General features: G+C 38.2%; 1 protein-coding gene across 3 annotated transcripts in view; it reads right to left on the reverse strand.

Annotated features, from left to right (window-relative positions):
• slc35f3b (solute carrier family 35 member F3b) overlaps positions 1-14,255 on the reverse strand; it is an 82,338-nt gene that overhangs the window by 23,266 nt on the left and 44,817 nt on the right. The window contains exon 1 of one of the 3 annotated variants that reach the window (XM_079636421.1): positions 6,609-6,800. The exons of the other annotated variants lie outside the window; for them this stretch is intronic. Within the exon in view, the coding sequence (XP_079492547.1) occupies positions 6,609-6,720 (112 nt within the window). The 5' untranslated portion in view covers positions 6,721-6,800. Of the gene's footprint in view, positions 1-6,608; positions 6,801-14,255 lie in introns of those variants that run through there. 3 annotated transcript variants of the gene reach the window in all.

Here is a 14,255-nt window from a genome sequence, read left to right on the forward strand (position 1 = left end):
CTTTCAATGTTTGTCTCTGCAGTGCAGATCTCTCTTGCTGATAACTGCCAGGTGTTTGTAGAGCCAACTCTGCACAGAGCTCAACCAGCATGAAAGAGCATAGCCTTCTCTCTCACACACGCAATACGGAGCAGGTCCATGCTATTTTGTAAGAGCATCATGAGCGTGTCTGGGACATCAGTGAGTGCATGACTTCAAACAGTTAGAGATGAAATATGAACGTGTTGCCATCTGGGTAACAGTGGTACAGCTCTGCAGTGCAGCATCCCATGGATTCGGGAACAGCACGGCTTTTAGAGGATTTCTCTACATGTCCTTGAAGGAATATAGCCTATGTTAAATGCAAGTTAAGCTCTGTTGAAAGAATTAGAGGCATGTTGCCTATTATCATGTAAAACAATGTTTTTTTTCCCCCATTGATTTCAATGATTTTATGTTCAACTCAAAAATGTTCAGCAAGATTTTTAATGGGTTTCTTTTACTTGTCTGAAATGATGATTAGCTATTTTGTACAAAAATACATATACTACCAATTCAAAGTTTTTATTTTTTTATTAAGAAATGTATACTTTTATTGAGCCAGAAGTGAGAGTAGAGACATTTACAATTTCACAAACGATTTATATTTTAAATCAATGCTGTTCCCTTTCGAGGGAACACCTGCGTCTCGTTCCTGTCTCAGGGAACTGTGTTATATACAGTACATAACCCAGAGACGTTCTTTTGAATCCTGAAAAATTGTATCACGGTTTGTATCACATAAAAAAATATGAAGCTGCACTTTGGCATTTTGGCAACACTTCTCTTAAAGCTTTTATGTATAATGCATTATAAAGATATTCATGATTTAATTTATGATGCATTACATTTTTTCATAAAGTTGTTTCAGGTTGTTTAATGAATAGATCAGTATAATAATGTATTATAACAGTGGTTACAATTATTCATGAGGTCATAAAATGCATTATAATGCGCATTACAAGCCACAATTAATGCAATTAAAATACTTTTTTTTTATAATGCATTATATAGAGGTGGACAGTAACAAAGTACATTTACTTGAGTACTGTAAGTACACTTTTTGAGTATCTGTACTTTACTTGAGTATTATTTTATCTGGAAACATTTACTTTAACTTCACTACATTTGAAAGACAAATATTGTACTTTTTACTCCACTACATTTCTGTCAAGGTCCTTGAGTAGAAAGTAGTAACGTCAGTCAGTGGATGATTCGGTTTGATGTCAGAAACCGACGTCGGTTTGACATCAACATCCAACGTCGGACATGTTGGATTGTGGTTGGAAATGAAAGTCGGTTTGACGTCAGAACTCGACTGATGTTTTTCAACGACATTTTCAACCACATTTACAACGTCTGTCCAACGTTGGAGACTAACGTCAATCTGACATTCTGACATCAACCTGATTTTCATTTGGGTTTGGTCTTCCAAACGCGAATTTTGTCATTGTTTTAGAGCACACTAGCTTATAGATAACAGTAAGTTTAACATATTCATACTAAAAGCCAAAACACTTAAAATAGGGCACTATTTGAGGGAACAGCCATTTGTGTGTCCGAAACCATTGTGGACGTTATCGTTATTCAATCTCACATTCAATCCCACTTCTGGAACTGTGTTCTAGAAATAAATTTGATATTGATATGAGGGTAGGCAGGCATAGATTCCGAGACATAAGGTACTGTAAGTATTACATACAACAATGCAATATTAATAAAACAATGCATTGACATTTACTTTTAATACTTAAGTACTTTTAAAAACGAGTACTTCTGTAGTTTTACTTAAGTAAAAATAGGTCTTTATAACTTTTACTTGTAACGGAGTAATATTTGACCAGTAGTATCTGTACTTTCAGTAAGGAAGTTGTGTACTTTGTCCACCTTTTTTTTTCAGCACCAAATGAATGATTTCTGTAAGGATCATGTGACACTGAAGACTGGAATAATGATGCTGTATATTGCCAACAGAGGAATAAATTAAATGTTTAAATATATGATTAAAATAGAAAACAGTTATTTTAAAAATGTAATATTTCACAATATCATGCTGTATTTTTGATCAAATAAATGCATCCCGTGTGAGCATAGGACTTTTAAAAACATGTATTATATTTATAATGTATTTCATGTTAATCAACAGTACTGTATGTCTATGCTTAACCTGCATTTTACCTAAAATATATCTTTAATTTTCCAATGATTTTTTGGTCATTAATCTCTTTATTATACAACAAAATATACGTGCTAAATTAGTAGCTTGGTGAAAGTTTCTGCATTCCAGTGGTCCAGAACTGCTAAGAATGGCAGATGCTGTGCGGTAGCATGATAAAGGCCCTCATAAATTACTAATCATTTATGATGACACCACCCATATGTTTTCAAACTCATTGCTTATGGTCCCCAGTGGTGCTGTTCCAGATTTATAAAGTAAGAAGACAATCTCTTCCTATGCAATTAAATAAATAAAAAAATTCAGATTCAGCATCATGTTACAAGACACAGCTTGAAGACATTCACTTAAACATCTAGCCCTGGTTTCACAGACAGGGTTTAGATTAAGCCAGGATTAGACCTTAGTTAAATTAGGATATTTAAGTAGCTTTTATAAATGTGCCTTCAAAAAAAACAAAACAAAAAAAACATTCCTTATGTGCATCTTGAGACGAAACAATGGCACGGACATATTTTAAGATATGCAAGTTGCTTTCAGTTAAAACAGCTCAAACTTACATTTTAGTCTGGGTTAAGCCTTGTCTGTGAAACTGGGGGGTTGTGTCTAAAACATTCTCATCATGGTCAGATCATATCCATCTATGTCATTTCTGGTGGGTTTATTTTTGTCAGCATCTGATGGTCAGCATCAGTCTGGGGATGATGCTGCTGCTGGAAAATACAGACAGAAGTACTGACGGCACGTTTGTGTGTGTATCAGTAGAAGTGACACTATGAAAACAAGTGGCTGTGAACTGTGTGTGTGTGTGTGTTTTGGTGCTGCAGGTCAGTGAACCCTGGAGTGTGGAGCTAGAAGAACAGATGCCCGGGATGTCACACTCTGTTGTTACCCAGCTCACGGCTCACAGACATGACAGAGAAAAGCATATCCCTGCCAGGATACCCACTGTGTGTGTGTATGGCTGTGCACTGCAGTATTGAGCATCCGAGACGTTTAAGTGGATTGTTGAGTCATTGACTCTTTTCTGTTGATCAAATACAAACAAACAAACAAACAAACAAACAAACGAAAAAACTCTTATGGATTTGTTCAGTGACTAAACTGAACAGAGACCAACCTCTGTCTCCTCCACAAAGGCCTATAGATCCTGAAGAAAGACTGCAGTTTTACAGACTGGAGTCACGCCAGCGTTCTTGCTCTAGATCAATACATAATAGATAGAGCGTAAGTCCCCTGCTGAATCTAATTGATGAGCTATCGCTGCAGGTGTCTCCCCAAACACTGCTTTCCACACTAATGTCCTGACAGTGTGAAGAAGTGCCCAGAATCTGACAGTTAACTTGCAGCTTTCGACTTAAGTAGGCCTATACAATACTCAGTCTGTAAACACTAAGGCAAGTGTGCCGAAACTCATCAATAAAATGCTACAGAGCATTTTTGATCAGATGAAGAAGACGATGTGAGGCACAGCGGATCTAAATAGCAGTCACTTTATTACACAAAACAAAAACATGCTAACCTCAAAGTACAAAGAAGACAACACCAGACAACTGAAAAGCAGGGCAATATATACACAAGCTAATGAACTAAAAGGAAACAGGTGTGAGTAACTAATTAGAAACCTTGGTAACCAATGACGAGCGAGAAAATAGGAACTATGGAAACATGTAACAGTGCGAAACAAACTAAAAGTTCACAAAAATGAAAATTGATGGACAAACGTGCACACACTCTGTAGATTGTGATGTGCAACGAAACGATACCGAATCAGAAAGTGAGCTGACGGAAGCATAACATGACAAAGACCCCCACAAATTTACTGTAAAAAGCAGTCCAAACTTCAGGGACTAGTACGTGTCAAATGGTTGATATATATTAACATAAAATTCAAGACTTCCTGAATATCTTTGTTCTGTAATCCAAAAAAGAAAATGTATGTTTGAAGTGACGCTTGGATGAGAATTCTCCCCCTCACTAGTGCGCTGAGCAAGAAACAAAAGCACCCGTTTCCACTCACGCAAAACGCCTTAGTCTGGATGACGTGTATCCAATCCCAAACATATCCCGGGCAACATGCAAAAGATATTCTTAGACTGAAGCTCTGAATCAAACTGATTGATGTCAGAAAGAAAGAAAAAAACTCACAGCAACATGGATGTTTTGTGCCACGGCTGACTGGTGTGAGATATATTTGATTAAAGCGCTTCAATTAAAGAGTTGGGTATGTACCAAAAAAAACAACATAAAACGGCCTGGCTTCCAAACCGGGACGCAGAGTTCTTACAAAAAGCCAAGATGTGAACAGAAAGAGTTTGGCAGTGAAGGCGCGTGAGTCACATCAGTGTAATGACTCACTGCAGGTTTATTACAGCCTCTTACTTCTGCCACCCTGCATTAGATTTACCGCCTGACGGAGGAACGGCTCGGCTTTACAGACTCATCTGGCTCAACGTGTGAGCCGAAATGAATCTCGGCACTTATAACCAAACACTGTATAACTCTATTTAGCATCGGGTGCGTATAAATGTGATTGTCTAACAAGAAAACCTAAAACTGATAGCTACTATTTTCATTTTATTTCATTTGGGGGAAATCAACCCGGAGATGGTTTACTTGAAGATGTCTTTGCACAGCATTAAGCTAGGATGTGAGAAAGTGTATTGACATCTTAAAAATGACTCATTTCAGTCAATTCAATTCAATTTTCTCTACCTCACCTCAAGGAAAGCCCACAAGGCCCACCAGATCTCTGAACTGCCAACATCAACCTTTTAGTAATCATAGAAGCTGCCAGAATGTGTCTGCAGGCAGGCCTACACCACTGCAACCGTCTGAGTAGACCCTTGGGTCTGAGCCAGAGCTGAAACCAAAGACCATTGAGTGTTTAACATCCCACCTCATTCACTATATTAGACGTAAACATTCTCTAGAGTACAGCAGCTTCTCCCGATCCTGCCTCAGCCTTTGGACTCAGATCAAGTGTCCATATAACAGCACAATTGTGTGGAAAGAAATCAATCGGTATATCAAAAGACGAAGCGATTACCAATAATCAATGAGCTCATTTGTCTAAGAAGCTTGAGTTCATCAGTGACTCAAAGTCAATTTGTAGGCTGTTTCTCATCACATCAGATTAAACATTTGGGGGAGATGGTTACTAATTATGAAATGAGCATAAATGAGATGTAGCTGATGAAGCTGCAATGTTCTGAGAGTAACCTTCACAAAAACGGCTGATATTTCTGTCCATGCTCATACAAGTTTGATACAGACCACAAAACCAGAGGAAAACTTGGAACTCAGAGTACCTGCTTCTGCCCTGCTTTCTAAGATTAAAGCAAAAAAAAAAAAAAAATCCAAAAAAAAAAAAAAATCCATGCTTTGTAGGCATCTAGAAAATGTAAGTTAATGCAACGGATATAAAAAAAGAATGGTTTTGAGCACACATGCACACAACCACTCGGCTTCAGGGGAAAGAGCATGTACAGGGTTCATACATCATGAAAATTGGAAAGTATGGGACATGCACTCAGCATGATGTTATTGTGATCAATAATGACAATATTATTAAATGCACAGAAATGCTACAGTGAAATATATTATAAAATTGCAAGTGGTAGGCTAAATACAAAGTATGACTTAAAATACTATTATTATTCATGTCAACAAAACAGTTACCAAACTGCCTCACAATATCGTTTCTGGCAGCTGGCATATTAATGACTGAGTGCTTATATATAACAACAAGTAAAACATCTACGGTTTTCCAGTAAATTAACTGTCTCAACTAGGGAGAGGAAGCCAAAAGCTTTGTCTTTTAAGTTTCTGTCTGCAATAACAAACATATGCACTTTTTGCATCATCTTCTGGACTGAAGGAATGACTCGTTTGATGAAAATAACAGATAATAAGCATATATATATTTCTCTTGAATCCATGTAAAAATGTCTAAATGAATTTGTATGGAAGAAAGAAAGCATTTGGAAGACATCATTATTAGAATTCCACAAAATTTTACATGGTTCTCTTGTATATGATCAGATAAGGATTGATACCAAATTATGCCAAAATAAATCCATACAGGCATGTCTTTAGGATTTGATTGAATGCAGATGTTTTTGTATTTGATGTATTTTTAACCTCAACAATAATCTGTTTATATTCTAACCATAAATAGCGGAGAGAACCGCCACACATCTGCACTGTGATGCGTAAAGCCAAAGGAGACATTAGGTGTTACTCCGTAAAATTAGCTTATTTAGCGGATGCACTACAGTTAGATTTGAATGACAAAGACTATAGAATCGAAGCCCACTTAACTGCGCCTCAAGACATGAAGGAAAGCAGACCGCCGAACAGAATGAGGTTAAATCGCGAATCGTGTTGCGGACGGAGCCCGTTGCGCACGTACCTCTCACTTTGGTCAGGGTGAGCACCGGACTGTTACAGGCGGACAGCGGCGCGACCCGGGCCGAATGTTTCTTCATATTGACGAGCTCGGACAGACGGAGCTCAAGCCGCATCGACTACATCCCTAAAGCTGATTGTTTCCGAACTGCTCTCGATGTCTCGTGCGCCTCCTCTAACGTTACCCCTGATCTCTGCTCTCCCCTCCCACTAAACACTCTGCGGTATAGCCTGCTCCTGCATGCTCCACGCGGGACAGTCACAGTGCTGCAGTTCATTTCTTCTCCCCTATAGAGATTTGCACCGGAGTTTTAAAAGCTTAGGTATATAAACCTCTGCAATGGTGTTGATTCTGCCAGCTGTGTCGCTGTACTAGCACGTTAACCTTCTTTATCTTTACTAATGTAAATGTAAGACCAAAGTCATATGTTTAACCAAGAGAGATAGAGGACTAAAAATTATACAAAATTGAGACATAGCATAGCATACAAAACAAAAAATAAATATTACAATTTAAAATTGAAACAATGAATGAATGAATAAATAAAGAATTATTTTATATAATGATTATAATAAAACATTTGTACATAATTTTTTTAATTATTTAATTATTTTTAAATATATATTTATAATAATATAATAATTATAAAAAGAAAACAAAATTACCATAACTACAAATATAATTTGTTAACCCTATGGGGAGGAACATAAAATATATATTAAAACACTATTAATAATAGTTCTCAATTTAACTTAAAATAATATAATAATAATAACAATAACACATTTCTTTAAAATACTGCTTTTATTTAAGTTATTTTAAGTTAAATATATACTTTATCTTATATATATATTATTATAAATATTAAAACACACACACACACACGCACACACGCACCCACGCACGCACACGCACACGCACACGCACACACACACACACACACACACACACACACACACACACACACACACACACACACACACACACACACACACACACACACACACACACACACACACACACACACACACACACTGTATTTATATTATTTAATTAATTAATTGAGGTCACAAGAAATGCATAGAGAGTGGGAATAATCGTCACACTATCACTGAGCATTTTTGCCATTACAGTGGTGTAAAGTATTTGAGTAAATGTTATCAGTTACTGTACATAAGTATCTTTTTTGGCTACTTTGTACTTTGACTGAATATCAGTCACTTTTACTCTCTACTTGACTACATATGTACTCTTTACTCCAATAGATTTGTGATGAGTAATGCAATTGATTGTTACATTTTGGCATGGCACCAAACTTATTTTGCAGCAGTTTATTTCCGCTTTTACTCGTCCAAACTTGTCAACAAGGCTACTTTAAGCGAATGTGAGTGCATTAGCAGGTAGTTGCTGAATCGCAGGTTTTTCATATCTGAGATGAGGAAATGGCAGCAGCTGCTGATGAAGCCCAAACCAGCACGTCCAGTGCAGGTGGGCTTTGACTATTTCATTTTACTTAACATTCTTTTATTTTTTCCGTTAAATTGAAGAGACCATTCAGAAGGATGATGGTTTATATATAGCCTTTCGGAGCACTTGAGCTTAACTGAGACTTGAGTGTTTGTAGACGTTGAAGAGGCGGTTGTAGCGACCTTGATTTATTGTCCTCGCTGTAGACCCCCAATCCGCACGGGCCCAAATGCACGTCCATTCCCAGACGCTATGCCACTGGGTGACTTGTAATTTGCAATGGAATCATTTGATCACTGTAAGGTATCACTACTTTTACTTTTACTATACTTTTTAAAGTATATGGTTCAGGTATACTCTTTACACCTCTGCGCCATTAAGGGGGAAAATATACAGTTAATTTAACACATACTGACCTTTTGTGACAACAAAATTATAACCTTTAAATTTTCAAGGAAAACTAAAATCTGCCCAGATATAATTGTGACAACCTACTAGGACTATGTAATTTATTTGTAATCAATTTTCCACTTTCAATTATGGCTTCCAACATTTATGAAAACAAGATAATCGAGGTTCTTCAGAACAGCGGTGCGCTTTCGTTCCGCCCTAAAAGCCTGAACTTTTCAAACAACCAAATCAGCCAAATAATTGAGTGTTGTAAAAAGCAATCTACTGTTGCTAAACCTGAGGACGTGCTTGATATTAATTTTTTTTTAATAAAAGCACATTAAGCAGCAAAAGAGACACTGTTCCCCAGGCGGCTTTCTGTGTGCCCTCCGAGACTGAGCTGAACGCAAGTATATGTGTGCTTCGGATACACACCTAAACGGTCAAATAGCCTACAAAAAGTCAAAGTGCCATTTTGGCAAGTATTCTCATGAACACAGTCGGTTTTATCTGAAAGTCCCCCTGTAGTCAATCATATTATCACTTAAAACACATCTTTGATCACCTAAATTATTTAACTGTTTTTTCCTTGATAAAAAAATATTCATGCCTTAAAATAACTTGAATGTAACTCTACTGAGACTTTGATCATAATACCCATAATCATTTAAAATAATTGTGATTTCAATATTGACCAAAATAATCGTGATTATGATTTTTGCCAAAATGGAGCAGCCCTACAACCTGCCGAAACTGAAAAATAAAAATAATTATATATATATATAGAATGACAGGCATAAACGCCTCATTCCGAGCTGTGTTTGAAACACTGCAGAGGGACTACAACAGACAGGAAATTCCCATTCAAACTCACAGCACTGGGGAGAGAAAGAGATCAGGAGAGAGTGTGTGAGTGTTCCCTTCCTTCTGTGAGCAACTACCCACCTTCCAGAACCCTAAAAGAAGATGTAATCCCGACTTTAACTGGAACAAGAGAGACTCTAACCTTCAGATTTACCTTCCTCCTCTCTCTCCTGTTTTATGTGCTGGATTCCTGAACATTTTCCACTCCTGTTTTCCTCACAGCTAGGCTGTGTTTAGAGTTAAATGACTACACGTGATTTAAAACGAACATGGAATATCATGACAGAAACCAGAACAGGATCTCTGAAGTGGAAGATATACCTGTGATCCATCATGAGTCACAAAGGTCACGTGTCACTTAGGCCTCCACATGAAAAATACTGCAGATAATTGGAGAGACATGGAAGGATGATTTTATTAGGCACTTCCATTTTGACATTCTGCAATACATTTTTTTTCTCTAAGCGTCATGAATGATGGTCTTGACATTGTGTCAGAGTTCAGTGCATTAGAGACATGGCGTTTTTTAAGGTGAAGCTTGTAATTTCTGCACCATTGTACACAAACAGAATAATTAATAAATTAATAATAATAAAAAAATAGCGATTTTAAATAACTTAGAGCCCCAGTCAGATCAGTCAAATAAAACAGATAGTTTTATGCCACTCCGGTGCTTTGACACTTAATCTTTAAAATGGTCAAGCCGGTTTTGGAACACAGAAGCCGGTTTTGCTGGTCCATTTAAGTTTACAAGCTCTACACTCTTAAAAATAAAGGTTCTTTATTTGCATTGATGGTTCCATGAATAACCTTTGACATCCATGGAACCCTTCCAATGCACCAAAGGTTCTTTATTAGATAAAGGTTTTTAAAATGTTCTTCACACCAAGAAAAAAACAAAACATTTAAGAACTGTTGCCTGAAAGGTTCTTTGTGGAACCATAAATGGTTCTTCTATGGTATCACCGTGAAAACCAATTTTTGAAACCTTTATTAATCATTTGATCAAAATGGTTGAAACTAGGTCCACCAGCTAATCAATAAAAGCAGCTATAAAAGGACCGGCTAATCAAACGTCCAGTTTGTACCAGTTAATGACCATAAACGATCAGTTTAAAAATAATCTAAATCGTGTAAAGTTACTGCTTTAGTATATTAATAGCTATATTTTAAATATTAGCATCTTTATATGAAACTTGATGTGTGAGAGTTGAAATGAGGGCTTAGACACATATAGGGACAGCATCAGTATTCCTTCCTTCCTTCCTTCCTTCCTTCCTTCCTTCCTTCCTTCCTTCCTTCCTTCCTTCCTTCCTTCCTTCCTTCCTTCCTTCCTTCCTTCCTTCCTTCCTTCCTTCCTTCCTTCCATCCTTCCTTTGATATATATATATATATATATATATATATATATATATATATATATATACTGTATACAGTTGTGGTCAGAATTAATGGCACCTCGGGTAAATATGATCAAAAATAGCTGTAAAAAAATTAATCCGCATCGTTTATCCTTTTGATCTTTCATTCAAAATTTGCTAAATCACATTATGAAATAAAAATTTTTTCTCAAAAACACGTGGGCCACAATTATTGGCACCCCTAGAATGTTTTACAAGTAAAATATCTCTCATTAATATTTACTGGTATATTGGTATCACAGGAAGAGGACAAAAAGTTTGAGTGGCCAAAGACCCTTCAAGGATCACAGCCAAGGTCAGAAAGCCTAAAAAATATATACCAAACAACCCCTACATCACCACGTGTTGTTTGGGAGGGTATTAAGAAAAATCCTCCTCGCTCCTCCAAAAATAAACTCCAGCATATTCAGTTGTCAGACATGACTGGAACTTCAAAAGGGACCGGATTCTATGGTCAGATTAAACAACAAACATTTTTTTTGGGCAGAAAACCCACCAGTTGTGTAGATAGATGCAGAACAGGGATAAAAAAGTACCCTATGCCTACGGTTAAATATACTGCTGGATCTTATATGTTGTGGTCCTATTTTTTTGAAATGCTCTCACCTGCTCCTGTGAACAGAGCTTACCAGGGAAATCCCATAACTGCCCAACAACTGGATGAAATACGAAAATCGCTCATCGCAACTCTACACATCCCCAATCCATTACTATTTCTTTAGCCCTAGGAAAGCAGTGGGATACCAAAGGTGGTATATGCCCTGACTCTTCTCCTGTGACAGTCCCCTAAAAAGGGATATAGAGGGAGCATATTGCTACCACTTCCACGCTCTCAGTGCCGGAAAGGCCAGCAGTTCTAGCACGGAGCTTGTCTCCCTCCGGACAGAGAGCTTGGTGGGAGGCAGAGGGTGTGAGACTATGATACTCTCTGTCGTCCCATCATTCTTCATGAACCGTAGAATTGTGTTACATAGTTCTGGCAACTATGTCCATACTATCACCTCCAAGTCCAAACTAGAGGAGCGACAGATAAGGAGTGGGACGCAAATTGTGGTACTTGCCCAGACTTCCTAACCTGTACCAGCCCATTCGTGATTCACTACAGGAGAGGCACATTGATACTACCTCTGTATCCATTACGGAGTTGAGTATTCAGGAAGCACGTAATTGTGGGTGTAAAATGAAAGGGTGACAAGCGAGGAGGTGGGATGCACTGACCTCACTGAGGGAGCATAACACCCAGCACTAAGGGATCAGCGTAACGAAGGGACCGGTGAAAGTGTGGGATGCGAATGCAGTAATGTCCAGACTTCTTCACCCGCACAGTACAAAGACTTCCGTGTCGGTATTCGCCCATATTTTGCTTAATGCCCCCAGCTATGCTGAAGGGAGGGCAGCCGACACAAAAAAAGGAAGGGGTCACACTCAATGCGACCACATCTTCCACAGCCCTAAGGAGACCTTGCATCAGAGGAGCTTGCTGAAAAATAGCAATACTCTGGACCATATAAGAAAGCAGAACGCACCGCGACTCACACTCTCACTTAATATTGGTCCATACTCAGGACCTTAGCCCTAGAGGAGAAAGCTAAACAATATCATTGCTCTGGACCAAGAATGGTTTGCAGTGGTCTTCTCAATCTCACTGCAATCCCACTCTCTTGACATTAGTCCAAACTCTATGCCCCTGCACAAGCAGGATGGAAGTGTAAAGCAAGGGTCTCCTAGCGAAACAGGAGAAATAAAAGCTCAGAGAATTGTATGTGGGCAGAGGAGGAGGTGGTTTATTTATAAAATCCTCCTTAACTCTCCTCTAATCCCTCAGAACTAGATGCCTTACACACAATATGCTCTGATGTAGGTGAAATCAGCCACCGAACGGGCTTCGCCACCATGAGAGCAATAGAGCTATCTGGGAAAGCTTGAAAAAGGGGAACTCCCTTGTCATACTCTTCCACCATTTTATCTGCAGTCCCGGCGAGTTTGTGTGCATCAACGTCATAGTAGGGTGATACACACACTCTAAACTGGTCCCAAGCTCACATTGACAGGCGATATATTCAAAAGCACACACTTTAGACAAGCAGATCGTGAAGACAAAAAAGGCTGATGGCGTCTAATGCACCCTTACTTACGGGCGCTCCATGTGATGTCATGGCTGCCGTCTTCCAATCAATGGACTTATGCACAGCTGCACTACTTCCTGAACTTTAGCCAGCTCCTTTGTTTCCTGTCTGCCATTATTGGACAAACTGATTAATCCAGGTGTGTCTGCTTATTGTTGTTGGTCAGGCACACCTGGATTAATTAGTTTGTCCAATAATGGCAGACAGGAAACAAAGGAGCTGGCTAAAGTTCAGGAAGTAGTGCAGCTGTGCATAAAGTCCATTGCCATGTTTCCACGCAGGCTTCAGACACCGGTAACACATGGAGGCGTTCTCATAGCATCAACGTCACGACGCAGCATTGCGTTTCCTTGAAAAGGAACCACAACACTGCTATTTGATTTTTAAGAAGTCTTTAAAAAACAATGTAAATTAATACATATGTAAATGTGGGTTTTTGGAAAACATCCTTATTTTGACAGTCATTTGCCAACTGTGTGGGAATTGTGTGTGTGCGCTGCATTGTGAAGTGGATCTGCTTGCTGGGAAGCACACCAGAAACTACCATTATTTGAGTGGGCGGAGGGAAGCCTCGCTTGGTCACGACAGCTAATCTATTATTTACTACTCAGAAAATAAAAGAACAAACTCGATTCATGAGCATGCGTGCACCAGTGCAGGCTATAGGAGTTCATTCTCATGGGTCCAGATTTCTTCAGACTGACACTTTTATAAAATAAAAAAAACATCTAGTCTTTATTGAATATTCACTCAAGCATAACTAATGTACATAGTGAAGAGAAGAGAGAGGGGGAAGTGGGTAGAGGAGAGAGACACTGTTAGAGAGTAATATGGATGAGTATGCAAAACATCATACAACATCAGCCTCCTACACTTCAGTACCCACAAAGCCCCTCCTAAACTCAAACGTGTGGGCATAAATATCTGCATCCCTATAATCTTATTGTTGAGTTTATTAATGGTTTGCAGTGGCTTTTTCTTATCCTCATACTCTTAAAGGAATAGTTGACAAATAAAAAAAATTAAAAGCTAAATTCCATCATGTAGTTCCAAACATGTACTGTATGGCATTTAGGCCAAATTTTTGGAACAACATGACCTAAATAATTATTATTTACTAACTAGACATTTTTATAGGAACTCTCACAATCTATCTGCAAGGATGCATTACATTGATCAAAACTGACTGATCTCTTCACATTGTCATGCCCTTGGGTCAGCAGAAGTATTTTTACTGGTCAAGACAAGCTTGTTTCAAAATTCATGTAAAAGGCTGCCAAAAGGCTGATGTAAAAGTCATGTTAAACAAAAAAAAAAAAAAAAATCACCCTGAAACTGACAGTGATGCAGAAATTGAACTACTGTAGCTTTAAGATCTAAAT

This window comes from Phoxinus phoxinus, assembly GCF_949152265.1.
Source record: "Phoxinus phoxinus genome assembly, chromosome: 14".
Taxonomy (NCBI): Eukaryota; Metazoa; Chordata; class Actinopteri; order Cypriniformes; family Leuciscidae; genus Phoxinus; species Phoxinus phoxinus.